The following is a 16,445-nucleotide window of genomic DNA, read 5'->3' on the forward strand; positions in this document are numbered from 1 at the left end:
GCGTAGTGCGAAACAAACGCCTCCCAGTATCTTGCAAGTGTCCATTCGAGTGTCCGAGTGTCGATGTTCATTCGAAAAATAGTAGCAGAATGTGAAAGCTGTTCATACACGTGTGTACCCTCGTTACGCTGAGCCTCTAAAAGCCATGCGAGGAAAATGCAAAAATCGATGTTAATGGTGTGTCGGAAGATCGTCGTAGTGCTGCTGATACACCGACCATTCCTTCAGTGTGTCGATAATGGGTCTGGATTTACTGCGTGACCAGCATTACTCGCAATCGCGCCGAGTGCTGCGTGTGAAGTTCGTACTAAAATAAAAGCATTCCGTTGCGTGTCGGTGTGCCTCTGGGACGTGCGTGCAGTAGGCGCGGTAAGGTAACAGTGCAAAAACAGGCAATAGTAAGCGCCACGAGTGACGACTCTGCCGTGCGTTCGACATGTTGGCCATGCACCATATGACACCGGTGGAAGTTACCCAAATCTCCAACCTGCACACGGTGAGTTCTAAATGGGGATTTCTGCAAGGTTCGCGATTGCGTTCTAAGAATAACTCATATCGCGGTATCAAAACAGGTGCTAAATGTCAATAAACAACCACCCCGAATTCAACTGAAATCATTTTAATAACCGCTAAGGATAAACTACTCGTCCAATCGTGAACTATGACTTGTTGACTCGGTAAATACAGCTAGCATAAATGGGAATGAGATAAGACAACAAGCCCACCCAGCAACTACATCTCTGAGGTTACACACTCACACAAAGTTCAAAATTACTTACATCTCCGAATGCCTGACAGGTAGCAAAGGTTGAGCAACTTTGCTTACCCTCCGATGTCGTAGCCCTTCCCTTCACACGATGCTGGTAACAGGCAGTAACAACATGGGAATCTAATTAAAATTACTCCCACACCGTTTCTCTGGTACTATCCTCGTTTCTCATTCTCTAGCTCTCACCATACGACATCCATCATTCACTAACTCTTGCAACGAAAGCACACACTACACAAGGCAACACTCGTCACCTTTCGAACGTTCTGAGAATTGGTCCTGCACGGAGTTGTGTTGTTGTTTTGTGTTGGTAACGTAAAAACAAGCTCACTCATTTCGCAGACCGTGGCGAGATTTGTTGTCTACTTTCGGACGATTCGGGTTTCAATGCTGTGCCTAAGTTTAATAGCCTAGCCTCAGCATCCGTATTATCATCCATTTTCATTAAAGTGATAAACCCCAGCACCGGGAGGCAGAGAGAAAACGAAACAAAATGATTCCGTAAAACACACACACACATGCACCCATTTGGACTTGGAAATTTGGGGTAAATCCATCAGTCATGAGCATGATTCAGCCATGTCAACCTTTAGCCGGTTGTTTTAGCAAATGTAATAAAAGAGAAGGTGATTTACCCTACCAAACGCTACAAAGATAGGCCTGCCTAACTTTAAAAACTAATACACCTAAGTGGATGTTTATTGAAGCTACCATAATTTTCCCCAGAGCATAGGAGTGCTGGCTCGACGAATGTAGAATTTTTCAACAAGTGAGTGGCCGAGTGTCTTATTATGTCAAAGTTATACAATTCTCACCACAAAACGTTCAAATTCATGTCAATTTGTTGGAATTAGACACTTTAAGAATTTTCTTTAGCAACTTTTGCAAAATTAAATAAGATTATTTAACTTTCTGTGTACTTTGAACAGTTTCTACTTTTCTTTCGGATCATATATAAAATCTCTCACCTACATCTGTTGTATCTCGGGAACAATTTTCCTTCGTCCCCGATAGCAGGCACATGCACACAGCCCAGCCTAACCAGAGCTCAGCGAAAGCATTTTAATTAAACTTCTGGAACCTTTTGGTGCGTTGAGACCAACCCTCCATTTGCACCGGTGCCGCTCTTATGACATTAATGAACAGAGAAGGTGGAACACTGTTTTCGCTACATGCGAGTTTCGCTTTCTGCACATTTCGGTGCATTGCGTGGTGTGTTTTCGGAGGTGTTTGGGTTTGGGATTTGCGTTGAATGCAAACGATCGTCTGTGGGCGAGAGTGAGATTGAGGCTCATGTATAAGAATAATTAAACTGCTTCGTTTCCACGTGTGCGGCTCGCACAAGGTGTTAATAGATGTGGTTTGAGTATTATCACGCTTTACTTGCTTTCATCAACTAGCTTAAGAATATCACTCAAACACATCATTTCTGCGGTTGGTTTGCGAGTTTTCGCCGGCAAATGGAAGCAAATAAGAAATGAAATAATTATTCTGTTTCTAGCGATAAACTACTGGGCGTACTATCTCGCGGTAATTTATCAACGTTTCTCAGCTTAACTCACTGTCCGACTGTTTCGCGTTTATTATGTAAATTGCTTAATTTAGTATCCTTTGACCTGCGGCCAACATGGCACTCCCTCCGGATGATCTCACTACCTAACTTGGTGAATTAATTTAGGGCTTACCTTGTTGTTCCGTTCGCACAATTTATTGATACACGAAGTGGTCCAAACAGCACATCGTCCGTAAAATCAATACGGATCGATTATTGAACAACAATACGGGGTGACTCCATGCAAGCTGGTGGTTTGTTACCAACCAGACGGATCAACACTATGCTAACTGCAAACTGTACTGTATCCCATGTAAGCCTGCTAGGCTAGCTCAGTGCAACGTGTGCATCAATTCAGATGTAGGAGATAAAGTATCCATGTAGTAAAAAATCCTATCTCTTTGATTTCTGTGACATGTTGCTATTTTGTTTTGAAGGTAACTTCTCCACACATTACAACACAACCGCCACGTGCATAACCATATTTGGCAACCGGTGTGGGTTATGAATATTAATAAACTTACTCTCCATAGATCCGTACACCATCGAAACCATCCCCAACAAGCCTATCCGGAACACAACTGCTATCGGCACCAACTACCGCAGTATCTCATCGAACGTTAACCGTTGTCAGCGGTTGGCTGCTGAATGAAACAACAGGCCGCTGGGAAGGAATTAAATTCGGTGACGCATGTAAACGACACGAACGCCAACCGATAGAATTTTAATGAGCTTCTACGACGAAAGCCGTCCGACGGAAGCGCTCTACACGGTGTCGCTTTACTGTCGCTGCTGGTGCAATTTATTAATATATTATTCATGGTCCCCACGGGCCACGATGATGCGTTGGAGGCAGTTCAAGCTGGAGTCACACAAAAGTTGCACGAACGCTACGGTATCACTTCCTTTTTCGAATGCATTTGCAACGAGACACAGCTGGGCGGAAGATGATTTTTGAGTTGCAGGCAGGATCCGTTGGCGTGGTATGGTACTAAATTGTTGCAATGTAATGGGTTCATCTGAAACGAGGTGGCAAACAGTTGCAGCAGTAGTGGATTTGCCCCCTTTTTTGTTACTGTAGGAGATGCCGAACTGGAGCAGATGTTTGCAGAAATGCACTAATTACAACGCATGTAATTATTGAAATCTGTTGTAATTATTTTAAAACCGTGGCTTTCCTATCGCAGCATAGATAAAACATCAATGCGCACTGTTTAATAATTGCATAAAAACAGGTACATTATATCAGCCGTGTAGTATGCAATCTGTCTGACATAAGGAATCGTTTGGAGGTTTCAACAAAAACAGGTATTGAAAAAGGAAGTTCACGTACGCAATTTGACTGTTTATAGTTTTCTGCCAATACGTGCTAAAATAGAAAATATTAAATAACCTCTTCGTGACTATTTTCTATAAGTTGTGATTTATTTAAAGAGCGTGACAGTCTGGAAAATGTGATCCTAGAACTCACTACCTCTAAGAAGTTCCATTACACTCCAACGCTCTGGCACGGTAGACGCATTTTCGAACAGCATTAATATTCAAAAGGCAACATGAGGTTTCTTTGCCCAGAAACGTGTAACGTAAAGGGAAATGCTGCAAGATTTCAGTGCAGTGTAGCTGTGCACGGCAGTGAACGTGTAAGTTTTACACTGAAAGCTCTACTACCGACGAAAACCGGCATGTAAATGAGCGTGTGTATTGCTTCCAGTAAATTTACAAAGGTAAACCACTCAGGTAGCATGCTTTCTGTCAATCCAAGCGGTAAGAATGTAACGCAACCGAGTGCAAAATTTAAATTATGGGCCTGGAATTACAATGATACATTGTGTGCTGTGGGTGCAAAACTGTGTTTGTGCGGATTATAATTCAAAAGGGATTTATTTACTTCTGGGCACAACATGTATCTCTTGCATGGGCATTGTGCTCATCGTTGCCAACGATAGCTTTAATTGTAATATAATCTTGCTCTTCTGCTTTCTCTTCCTCAGTTAATCCTCGAAATCAACAGTGAAGTAGCGCTATTTCGCGATCTGCTCATCCACGTCGGCCAATCGAGGGACTGCCCGGAGCTGCGCGAGAAAATACGAAAACTTCGCCGATCTTGTGTCGAAGCCTGCAAACACACCGCCGCCCTGATACTGCCCCAGATACGAACGTAAGTGCTGCTGCAGTCTAACTCCACACTAGAATTGCCACTTATCATTACCGTACGCGAGCATGTAACCGGCTTACCGTCAATGCCTCCCGGGGTAGCATATGTTGACACTCTAGCAGCACTTTCTAGCTCGTTGCATTTTAGCCAAACCCGAAGATATGATCTCCAAAATGATACCACGGCGAGGTTTTGTGCATACAAACCACTCGACAAGGAGCAGGAAGTTGTTAGATGTGTCAAGATGCTCACCGTCATATTTTGAGTCGGCTCGCTAACATTCACACTCACACACAAACACGCAGACTTGCAAAGGATCTTGCTGCGGAAAGTGAAAAAGTTCCTATTCCCTGCCGGCCAGTCCCGACCAGGCGACGAGCGTACTAACGAGATGCAAACATGCTCCGCAAAGCGTCCGGAAGTTGTTTTCTTCAACGAGCTGAGAGGAAATTGTGCTGTGCTAGTTTAAATATTTACCCACGCGCGTCCTTCGGTGACACACAAGCGAAGACGGGGAGACGCTTATGGTTGTTCGGTAAGGAGCCATGCTGTGTGTTAGGCTGAAGATGCTTAGTCCGGCAAGAGTGTTTGCAAAGTTTGCTTCAACAAAAATCGTAAAGCCAGCCTATGGAAATCTCTCCAAGCAACAGAAGTATATTGTCTGGAGAGTGTGTTCTTTGTTTTGTGACTCCAAGTCTATAGTGGCTGTAAGAATAATACGCAAATAAAGCTATGCCCATTGAAATATAATCCATCATCCGTAACGCGAAAAATGAAGCCTAAAGTTAGCAGGGTAATGAAGAAAATCGCCTAAAATTATGCAAACCTTTTCTCCAGCATTAACTCATAACAAAATTGGCTTGCCATCAAACATCAATTTAACTAATTTGATAAAGAATTTGTTGAAACAAAATCATCAAAATGAAATTTTTCGCTTTCATTTCATTGTTAAATCGTTAAACTACACACTGTTACTTCCTATTTTCTAAATTTCATACTTGCGTTAATCTTTCGAATAAGGTAAAAGACAGGTTGTCCAGAAACTGTCACCATTTTAGCTTTCCAATTCTAACAAATTCTACCGTAAGCTCAGGTCTAACCAGATTTTAAACAAACCCCCACTAAGAAAAACAAGCAGAAAGAGCAAACCTGCAAATCAAATTCACACGAATTCAATTGCTCCCCGAATGGGTGCCAGAAGACCCGGTGGACGAACCGCGAGACTGGTGTCGCGACTTCCAGCACACAAGTAATGAACTCTGTCACAGCTCTGCCTCGGGTCTGCCATTCCACCGGTCAGCAACCAACAACATAATCTTTTCCGCAGGAAAGAAAATAATAAACAACGAGTTTCAAAATTTATGCAATTTATTTCATTTCCCGTTCCTGTCACGTACGGTGATATTTTTTGCTCTTCTTGTTCTCTCGCAACAAGACACTTTTGTACGGTACTTTCAAGTTGCTGCACATCCATACGCAAAGCTGTAGGTTGGTATGCGCTGCATTCTCTTGTTCCGTAGCGTTCTAAAACTTACAGTGGCTTGAGATAATGGAAATGGACGTGAGCGGCAGTGTCTGCATTGGTAGCGAAAGAAGGAAAAAGAAAGGCACAATGTGATGCACTTTATATATTTTAAATACCATCGTGACCAATAGTTTATAGTCAAGCAAGTACGAATGGATTTTTTATAAAAGAAATTTTTATAAAAAGTAGCAATTGTATTGTGCGAAGAAGTTACATTATTTCATTATTCATTTGTCTTGTTAAACAGCTTTGCTTTACTAAAAAGCAATGGAATAAATCTTCCATTAATTATTTAAATAAAATTGACAAGAAAAAACCCATAATTCTTCACACTGTACCTAACGAGACTGGAGCCGTTGACAAGGCTCATAAAGATTTAATCATTCCCGAGGACTCTTTTGAAAGGAATTGTCGCGTTCCTCACGTGATTAACATCTTACAGAGGCGTGCATCGTCCCATTGTAACCAGCTCCTTCAGAACTTCTGGCACGTTCTTACAATCCTGCTTCGACTCGGCTAAGGATAATCTATTCAACACGAAATTTGCCTTCGGCACAATCGGTTGGATAATCTTTCTTGCTTTTGTGCTTTCCTTTCATAACCTCGGCACATTGTAAGCTCGAATGAAATCTGGCGGATGGTCTCGGCAAAGCCTTCGGTATCAAAAGTTCTGCGGATTTCAGCGTGAAAAAAATAAACTTTCGAGCCGTTACCAACATATTTTTTTTTGGTCTAACGAAAACAGTGCAAGTATACTGGGCACGAGCTGTGGGATGGTAGGGTTCACATAATTCACCCTAAATCATCACCACGCACTGCGACCGATGCGATTCGTGACAGAGCGTCTCTGCAAGATGTGTAAAAAATGCAATTGTCGGTCAGTTCTTTCGTAAACGTGAGCTCGCACAAAAAGGTCTATTGGTCGTAAATTTTGTACATTTACTACCGAACGCCCGTACCGGTTTTTGCCAGCGCCAGAGAATGTGTTATTGTAAAATATTTATAACTTCACCGCTTGTACGTTCCAAACGAACGGATTCTTACCCGAATGAGCGCACTACTGCATAAAATGTGCTTTTTACTTCTAAAAGCCTGGAATTGACCGCGAGCGAATCGTGCAGCTGCTACCGCTCCCGAACGTTGAGCACATTCTTAATCCTATTCCGGACGATTGCTCACAAAAAAAACACTAAGAAGTTTGATTTATTGTACAGCGTACTGGGTTGAGAAAATAGGCGACAAGGGAATCACCGTTCGCTGCAGATGACACCGATCCCGGGTAAAAAGGGTTCAGCTGCTGCACAAACTGCAACAAATCATCCAGAAAGGAAGCTTCGCTTCATAAGGGTGCTAATGTTCCGGACGTACGCTAAAGGCTTGGACCCGATTGCCCGAGACCAAACTGAAAATATTGTGTGTACCATTATAGCGTGTTGTTGATATGTAATGCGCTGTTTATTAATTTTGTACATTTTTGATTTATTTTGTCGTTCAATAGGTCCTCTTGAATGTAACATGCAAGTTACGAAAAGTGCGAAGAAAATAGAATATTTATCCCTTGTTCCCTTTAACAAATTATAAACGCCTAAAGTTATGCAATTGGCTTCCGCTAATAGTGTGCGCTAGTATCCAAATTTAATTAATTATTTATTTTTTATTTCTTATTTAAATTTGGAATTAATTTATTATTTTGTACATTTTTGATTTCTATTCTCGTTCAATAGGTCCTCTTGAATGAAATATGTAAGTTACGAAACGTGCAAAGAAAATAGATTGTTTACCCCTTGTTCCCTTGTTAACAAATTATAAACGCCTAAAGTTTTGCAATTTGCATTACGCTAGTAGTGTGCGCTAGTATCAACATTTTATTAATTAATTCATTCATTATTTAGTACATTTTTGGTTGATATTCTCGTTTAATAGGTCCTTTTGAATGGTAACATACAAGTTACGAAAAATGCAAAGAAAATAGACTGTTTACCCCTTGTTCCCTTGTTAACAAATTATAAACGCCTAAAGTTATGCAATTTGCATTACACTGTTAGTGTGCGCTAATATTCAAATTTTAAGCCTTTTTTGTTATTAAATGAGTATAAATGCTTTCAAGTCATACATTCACCAACCACTAGCCCAAATGGCAGAGAGAGAGAGAAAGAGATAGAGAGAGAGAGAGAGAGAGAGAGAGAGAGAAAAAGAGTTTTGTCTCCGTACGGAGCCACTACATACACTACACGGTCGTGTGGTTTGAGGCTGCAAAAGAACAAAGCATACCTACCCACCGCAAGCATGGTACATCATCTGTAACCACAACGAATGACAACTGACAACCCTGATGGTAACAGGCAGCTGTTAGTCTTGACAAACCGATAATTGTATTTTGCTTGGTTTTGGTACCAGTTTTTGCTCGGAAAGAACGTGCATGTTGGGTAGTACATTTTTCTCATCTCAACTTTTAACATATTGCAGCGTTTAAGTGTGTGAAACATTTTAAACTGAATTTTCCTTAAGCAATTCAAAAAGTGAAATGTTCTTCACAATCTCTGCATACGTGATTTTGAAGTTTTAAAAACTTTATCTACAACCTCACCACAGGCGTGCGCTTAATTTCAATTAAGACCCCCGATCGATTCCTCTTGCTAGGGACTTTACGAGGCAAATTTATAGTTAGACATTTATCAGCTACTTCACAGCCTCCTTCTGAGGGCGATTGTTTCTACGCTTCTCTAAATCCACGACTAGTTTACCCAAAGACACCGGCATGGTTTCACCGCTACTTCATACCGTCAATGTTTGAAGAGCGTTCCTATCGAGTGTGCCGAAAGTATATGAGAAAAAGTTCGTTAATTTTCCGCAAAAAACCATCTTGCAACATGAAAGCACCATTTAGGCGGAATAGCATGCAATCGGGACGACACATGGAGACAGACCCCTTGAAACGAACGTTCAACCGCGGTTAATGAAGTACATTAATTATGAACGTTCTTGGCTTAGGTGGTACGTCGTCCTATTCCGATACCTGCACACAAACACTGTGCCAATGTAGAGCAGCGAATGAAAAAAAGCAGCATCCCTGCTAATGCCTCGTAAATTCATAAGCTTACCGGTAAATTGTTTTTCGACACCGGTCCGACGTACGTATTTTGGCTTTACAGCGCTTCATAAATTACTGTTTCGTGAAGAAGTGTACGAGCACAGGCACGAGAGTGTGGTATAAGATGCTTTGACAAACAACAACTAGTCTTGCTTCCCGAATCGGAACTTCAGTAATCAAATCAAGCCCCACCGTCTCAATGCATGGCACGATGGTGATTTAACAGGTGAGAACCGATAACAAGACCATCAGAGTAAACGAAGATAAGTATGATTATGTTTTAAAATTCCAAACACAACATCCCTTCCAGGCTCGTTTTTATTATTCGACGCTTCAGCAACCGTTCGAGGATTGTCTTCATGCTGACACAATTTTCTGCAAACCGTTGTATTACATCGTCAGACCGTCTAACTTAATCATTGCATCCATCCTCCAGCCAAGTCAAGGCCTGATTCACGGCTTATGCGAAATTCTAATCAATTCTTCTGAAATCAACAAAACAACAAAAACTCCATCAAACGTGCTCGCCCGTGCGTTGGTGTGTTTGAAGCAATCCAGTACCTTTTTCCCATTTTTTATGCTGAAAATAAAATCCTTCACCAGCTGCTATTGATATGGAAAAACGCACCGAAAAAAAAGCACTCTACATATATGCGAACAACGAAAGCTAGCGAAGCGAATAATTCAAGCAGATGGGTGAGGAACAAGAAATCACATCTTCCGCATGTATTTTTCAATCTCTTCCTTCGTTTCGTTCGATCATTTTTCGTGTGAGCTCAAAAGTCGGTATCATTTACGCCCATGAGTGGCTACACACCTAGCGCGAAGCCATCATGCTTCCCATCATGGAATGGGAAATTGATTGGTTATACTGTTTTCTATCTACCACGTGCCAGTCTTCAATTCCTGGCCTTTTTGAGCAAAAGTAGCAGATTAAAAACGATGAAATCGATACGCTTCGTCTAGAATGGATCGGTTGAACTACGCAAGGGGGAACTGATTGCGAAAGTTATTCGCATCGCCTATCAAGCAGCGATATTGTTTTCCCTTTATCATACCATCCGTGGAGAACGTGAAACGGAGTGATCATTACCAGAACCGGTGCAGACAGGCTAAAGCACGACCGGCGGTCCTGATTGAATGTTTTGCCACTCGCAAACAGCGACACGCGGTGGAGCAGCGGATGGAGACGCACGGTGTTTTATGGTTGCAGCATGGAGACGCCTGGTGTTTCACGGTTTGCCCATGGAGACGCCTGGTGTTTCACGTGAAACTGGAACGCATGGTCAGGTGGAATGCCATTTTCGCTCATTATCGTGTCCCAGTGCACCACGGGACGCTGCGATCGATTGTATTCAATTAAAATGCTGCTTTTATGCCCGTGCGAGATAGTAAACGTTGCGTGGAACTGTACTAGCCGCTGGACAAACAAAATGAAATATAAATCAACACACCATTGTATTGGAATTTACAAATGAATTACAGTCTTTAAATTATCCTGTTGGAAATGTAAAACAGCTCGTTCAAATCACGTCGGTTTGCTCTGTGATTTTTTTTTTGCTGCATTATTCAAACAAATTTATTAATAACTGAATGAATATTGCACAATTAAGCGTGATGTTAAATTAAGCGGTTAATTGCGTTTTTGCCCACTAATTGCATTTTTTGTTGACGAAAGGATGCTAAATTCCATCAATTATCATTTCGTAATGGGAAACGTGTGAACCTATTTTTCCAAAGAGGTCTTCCGAACATTCAGGGCGATTCAAATTTGTTTGTTACTTGACGTATAACCCTGACTTGTTGTAAGACTTTATGAGAGAGTGTTGTTTGTTTAAGACCTTCTAAAGTTTTCATAAGACTATCACCTTCGAAATTATTCAGCATCCTTCCAGCACGCAAATAAAACATACATCTTGCGAAGCACAGTGTCAAACTGTGTTAACTTGTAAATGTTTCTTGAAAGTAACAAAACACGACTTTCGACTCGGGAAAACTCCCACCACTTCGGAAAAGAACACACATTTAATGCACCGCTACACGATTCTTTCACTTGCTTAACCCTTACCCGCCCACCCGTTATCACTCTTTAAGACGTTCCCGAAATGGAAAGATCATGTCTATCTTCGAAAAAGAACATGTCTGGTTGTCTAAGTGAAAGAACCCCTTTTCGGAACGGTGCAATACTCACGAGACGTCCCAAGATTTTACGTGTTCCGACCCTTCGAACTTAGAACATCCTAATAATCTCCGAACATTATTGCATCCCCGAGACACACACACACAAACAAACACACTAAGTAAACAAATGTCAAAAGTAAGGCATGAGGAGGTGTTTTCTTTCCCCTTTTTACTGGTTGAGAAGACGCCCGTTTCGATGGTGTGCTACGGAAAAAGCCATGCCCGTTGGTCCGTAACGAGCAGACAAATCCCAAGCCATTAACGCAAACGATGTGACCGTGCTGCCCCTTGAAATCATTATCATGATTAAGTTTGACCACCATCTAGGCTGCTTGTACTATTTTGTGTTATATTAATTTTACTAATTAATTGTTTCAAGTGTCAAGATGAGCAGTTGTATAACAGAACGGGCTGTTATTGGTGTTGTTTATTTGTTGGTTTCAAGCCATCTTTAATGCGGCAAAGAAACTTTTTTAAAATGTTTATGTGTGGGTTGTTATAAAACCTGACTGGATAAACCTTTAATTAACTCTTTGCGCCCTGTCCCTGAACTACCAAACCACAAATCGATTTTCTGTATTACACTTTCCTTCTCAATTGAGGTTGTTTGTTTGTGACCTCTTTGTTAAATCGCACGTTTCATAAGCTTGCCGTCTGTAACCCAATTAGGATGCTACCACCGCTTAAAGGAAGTCCATTTCAAACCAGCTGCCACACGGTCGACTGAACTCAACGATGGGATATCCTTTCACCAGTCCAGTCCCGTTTACCGCTGCGCGTCGTTCGACCGTTTACCACACGTTTACCAGCTGATGATAATCATGTACGTGATGTAGTGCAACCACGATGAAGCCACGCTGGGAAAGGACGTGACGGTGACGGTGGTGGGGTTTTCGTTTGAGATGAGATCAAATTGGACCACGTCCACAGCAAAATCTGCGTTAATGCATGCACCCGAAAGGGACAGAAAAATCGAACACAAATTACTGATGCCCAAACACACTCACTGTCAACGGGATGAAAGACAAAATGAGGATGTTATAAACTATTTTATCCAGTCACTCGCGGTTTTTGAGTGTATGTGTGTTTGTGTGGGCGAGTCGAACCATGAAACAAAGGATTTCCATGTTTTATTCCCTTTAATCTTCGTACTCCAAATGATGCTGATTAACTGATCGATAATCCAGCGTGTTTTTCGAGGGAAAGCTTAATTGATGCATTAAACGTGATACAATCACGGCATGGCACATAACGAAGTTCCAATCCCTTCGATGGGAACGGAAAAAATCAATACCTTAATGACAACATTTTCAAACTACAGCATCTCCTTTTGTCTTCCCATTTCTTTACAGCGCCATCGCCGAGGGCATCCTTACCGATAACCCACACCTGGTGCTGCTGTTCTACCTTGCTCAACTATTTCTAAGAGAATTAATCAAAAGCCACCGACTGGTGCAGGTAATACCGATGGACATGTCCGGCTATTACGGTAAGTTCGTTGACCTACATGCTTCCTTTCGACAGAAAGGCTTCCCCCGATTTTCATCTCATCTCATCCTCAACAAATCCTCACACCTGCACTGTATGTCACTGTTCCCGTTCCAGAAAACCGTGCCGGCCCGTCAAATCTGGGCAATGTGATAAGTCAGATACTGCTCTGCAAGCAAATTACACCCGACTTCAATCAGGAGGAGCTGTGCAGCATTACCAAGGATTCGCAGGAGATCGCCCGAATACTGCAGGAGCTGCAAGAGTTTATGCCACAGCAGGAAAGCTACCTGGGTAGGTACCGAAGCGTCCCGATGACGTGCGTGATGAAGAACCAATCCGAGCGGAACCATCCATCCATCACCATGGGAGGGTGATGACGCTATTCGAAAGTCTGCTGGATACGATCTGGCAGTTTTGCGCTCGAACAAGAGGTCGCACATCTACGCAAGCGATGGATGGTTGTTTTTTGGTTGTCGTGTTGCTTTCATTCCAATTACATTCGATTTATTTTACAATCTGATTAAGTGAAAGGTTGTTTTGGTAAACTTTTAATAACATTTCCATCCCGATTCACTTCTTTGATGCGTTGAATTCGTTTAATTACGCTAGGCCGAAAAATACTTCATTTTGGTCCCTAAATGTATGCAATACAGCTGACAAAGTGTTACCTTTAAACAGATTAAATCGAATGTGACGTTCTTCTCGGCCGGATATTACTTTGATTAACGCATTTTATTCGATGGCCTCAACATCTCGCCATCTCCATTACAGAACGAACGATCGCGCTCACGACCGAAATCAACGGACCCTGGCCAGCGAAACGTCGGCGTGGATCATTATACAAAAACATGGGTCTCCTGTGCTGCGTGTCACGACCCAACTACCTATGAATGCGGACAGCACTGCGGCCGAGTGTGTGATCCGCTGGATCATGCAGCCGCACAATGTACCGTGTGTACCGGTGTTCCTTCCGCCGCACGCACAGGCAACCGCAGCTTCCCGATACGGCGGTCGGCCGTGTACAATAACGGCCAAAAAAGCCGCACGATTCCCATTCGCAAAACCCACCGACCTGCATCAGCAAAACGGGCCCATCTCGTCAACAATGCATCACCCGGTACCGGTCGATTCATGAGTTCAAATCCATTGCTCCGTGACTCTGCACCTCGGCACGGGAACCGGAAGCGAACGCATCGTTTGACGTTTTGGAAGTAGGGCTACTGCGAAGGATACCCACCGTAGATGCACTTCCGGGCTCTCTTTTCGGTTTACGATGACCACAGCGCGCGCGCGCGTGTGTGTTTGTGTGTTGTGGATGTATGACATAAAGAGATCCTACGGTTTTGGGGGACGTTGATGAGATCGTCGCATCGTAATGCAACGGTGCAACAACAACCAACACAACATGGCCGGTTTTAAGCTGAAAACCATGAACAAAAATAGATGCAGGGTGATATAGTGAGGATGAAGAACATGAAGCTACCCGGCGGCATGATGCATGGCGGCAATAAAAAGTGCAACGGACTGTAACGCTGTGCAGCAGTGTGAGCACCAATGCACCAATAGGAATACATACACATACACTCTACCAGTGAAGAAAAGTTTAACGTGGGCAAGCATGCATAGGGCTAGCATGCTTCGTACGAGCCCGTGATGAGAACTTTTGTTTTGGTTTAATATTTTTTAATGGTTTGTTAGTGTTAACAATTCACTAAAGGTAACAATACACGACAACAATTCGAAAACATTGCATGAAAATATAGACAACATTACATATATTTTTATTTCGTGTTAAATATTATCTAATGCCAATTTCTGACGTTACAACTAATTCGTTCGTTAAAAGGATTGATATTATTTTTCTTGATAAATAATTAAATATTCGATTTCAAACTGTCCCTGTTACTTTCATTGGGTGGTGCTAGCTTTCAACAAAACTCATCGGTCTAATGTTAACGATGAAATTTTACGTTCGAAGCCTTTGTCTTTTTTACTGTTAAACCTTTATAAGCTTTGTGTTTTATGACAGGCATATTAACGGTGACACAACGCAAGCGGAAAATAACCACACTGCACTCCAACGGTAACTATAATATTTGCGCTCCGTTTGTGTTATTTACATAATTAAGTTCCAACTAATGCTGTTAATGTTCCCAAAACCGGTCGATAATGGTGCCTGCATAATGCAGACCTGCACACTGTGCTTTCGTTCTACTCTCTAATCTGATTCGTATTTATGCCATTGTGTTGATGCAATGATGCTATTTTAGTATTCATGGTGAATTGGAGCTTTTTTTCTGCTATTTCACTCCTAATGGATGCAAGTGTGCGATCGGATTAAGCCACTGATAATTGGTTTACAGCTCATAATCAATCCCGGTAAGGGAAGCACATGAATATATCACAAAAAATCCTTTTATCCTCCGCTAATTATGTGCACGCCACGTTGATTTCCGTTTCTTGTTCCATTACAATGGTTGCATCAAATTGATTGAAGCTATTGATAAGCGCAAGCTATTTGCCCATGACCGTACACCACACCATCGGTGCGTAAATGTAAAGGAAAAAGGTAAATACATTACGTTTAACTTGCAAGCTTATCCCAACAAGCCCCGAACCGAATCATAATCATTAATCAAACGCCACGCAGCAATGAAACGAAAGCAAACATTTAGCCCCGCCGGGAATTTGGACGAACTTGTCGGTAGGCATTTGTTTGGTGCTGGAGAAAAAGGAGAACAAAAAAGCATAATGCCCTCATTCAAACACACATTTATATGCTACCGAAACCGATGTTCATTTGTTGCTCGTTTGGCGTTCGTTTTTCGGTTGAAGCTTTTAATGGAAGTTTAATCAAGCGGAAAAATATTACCTCCTTCGCCGTGTACTCACCCCGGGCGCGTACCTTTTTGTGTCCCGCACGTCCACCTTGTCCCACTCACGGAGCGTAGAATGATTTCATTAAGGGATTTCCGTCTCCTGGACGCCGCTTCCGGCGAGAGCAACAATCATTTCAATAACCATAACCTTCTAATGACCGGCGTAAATATTGGATTAGATTAGAATTAGCGCTACGGCGTGCGTTTCCCACATTCAATGGGCGCCCGTGTGTTTTTAGTTCACCTGCCTGCTGCGAGGTAATGCTTTTAGTTACACATTTCGAAACGAACACACAATTGGGGTTCAATTTGGACTGGTTTCGGAAATGAATTTTAATGCCTGGAAGGCAAGCTTTCTTTTCACAATGAACTAAATAATGCACGAAATGGAACGTTGAAACGTGTTGGTTAATCGAACGCTCTAATTATTTTTTACGTTTTTTTTTGGTTGGTGTAACGTCAAGGAATTGGAAGGATATTGAATTTTTATTTTATTCCTTTGCACATGATTTACTATTTAACAAAACTACAGTAGAAACCATTCTGATATAAGTAATTGATTTAATTAGTTTCTAAAAAGCGAAATATGATATAACGAAAAAAAAACATAACATAAGAACAGCAAAACATCATCTACTATTAGTAGTTGCATTTCAAAAACTTTCTATTGTAAAATAATGACCATTTATTAGTAGGTCTGTCACAACACGAAGATAATAGTTTCTAGTAGCAGAAAAAAAATATCGAAATAACGATGAAGATACAAAAAAATACTGTACAGTTTGAATGTACAAAAGCAATA

The 16,445-nt window shown here is 41.8% G+C and overlaps 1 protein-coding gene across 1 annotated transcript; it reads left to right on the forward strand.

Annotated features, from left to right (window-relative positions):
- Positions 1-436: 436 nt before the first annotated feature.
- On the forward strand, positions 437-13,654 carry LOC128304409 (uncharacterized). The gene is made up of 5 exons (XM_053041596.1): positions 437-496; positions 4,313-4,479; positions 12,626-12,762; positions 12,879-13,055; positions 13,536-13,654. The coding sequence occupies exons 1-5, from the start codon at positions 437-439 to the stop codon at positions 13,652-13,654; spliced, it is 660 nt and encodes a 219-aa protein (XP_052897556.1).
- The last annotated feature ends 2,791 nt before the right edge of the window (positions 13,655-16,445 follow it).

The sequence above is a fragment of the Anopheles moucheti genome, chromosome 3 (genome assembly GCF_943734755.1).
Source record: "Anopheles moucheti chromosome 3, idAnoMoucSN_F20_07, whole genome shotgun sequence".
Lineage (NCBI taxonomy): Eukaryota > Metazoa > Arthropoda > Insecta > Diptera > Culicidae > Anopheles > Anopheles moucheti.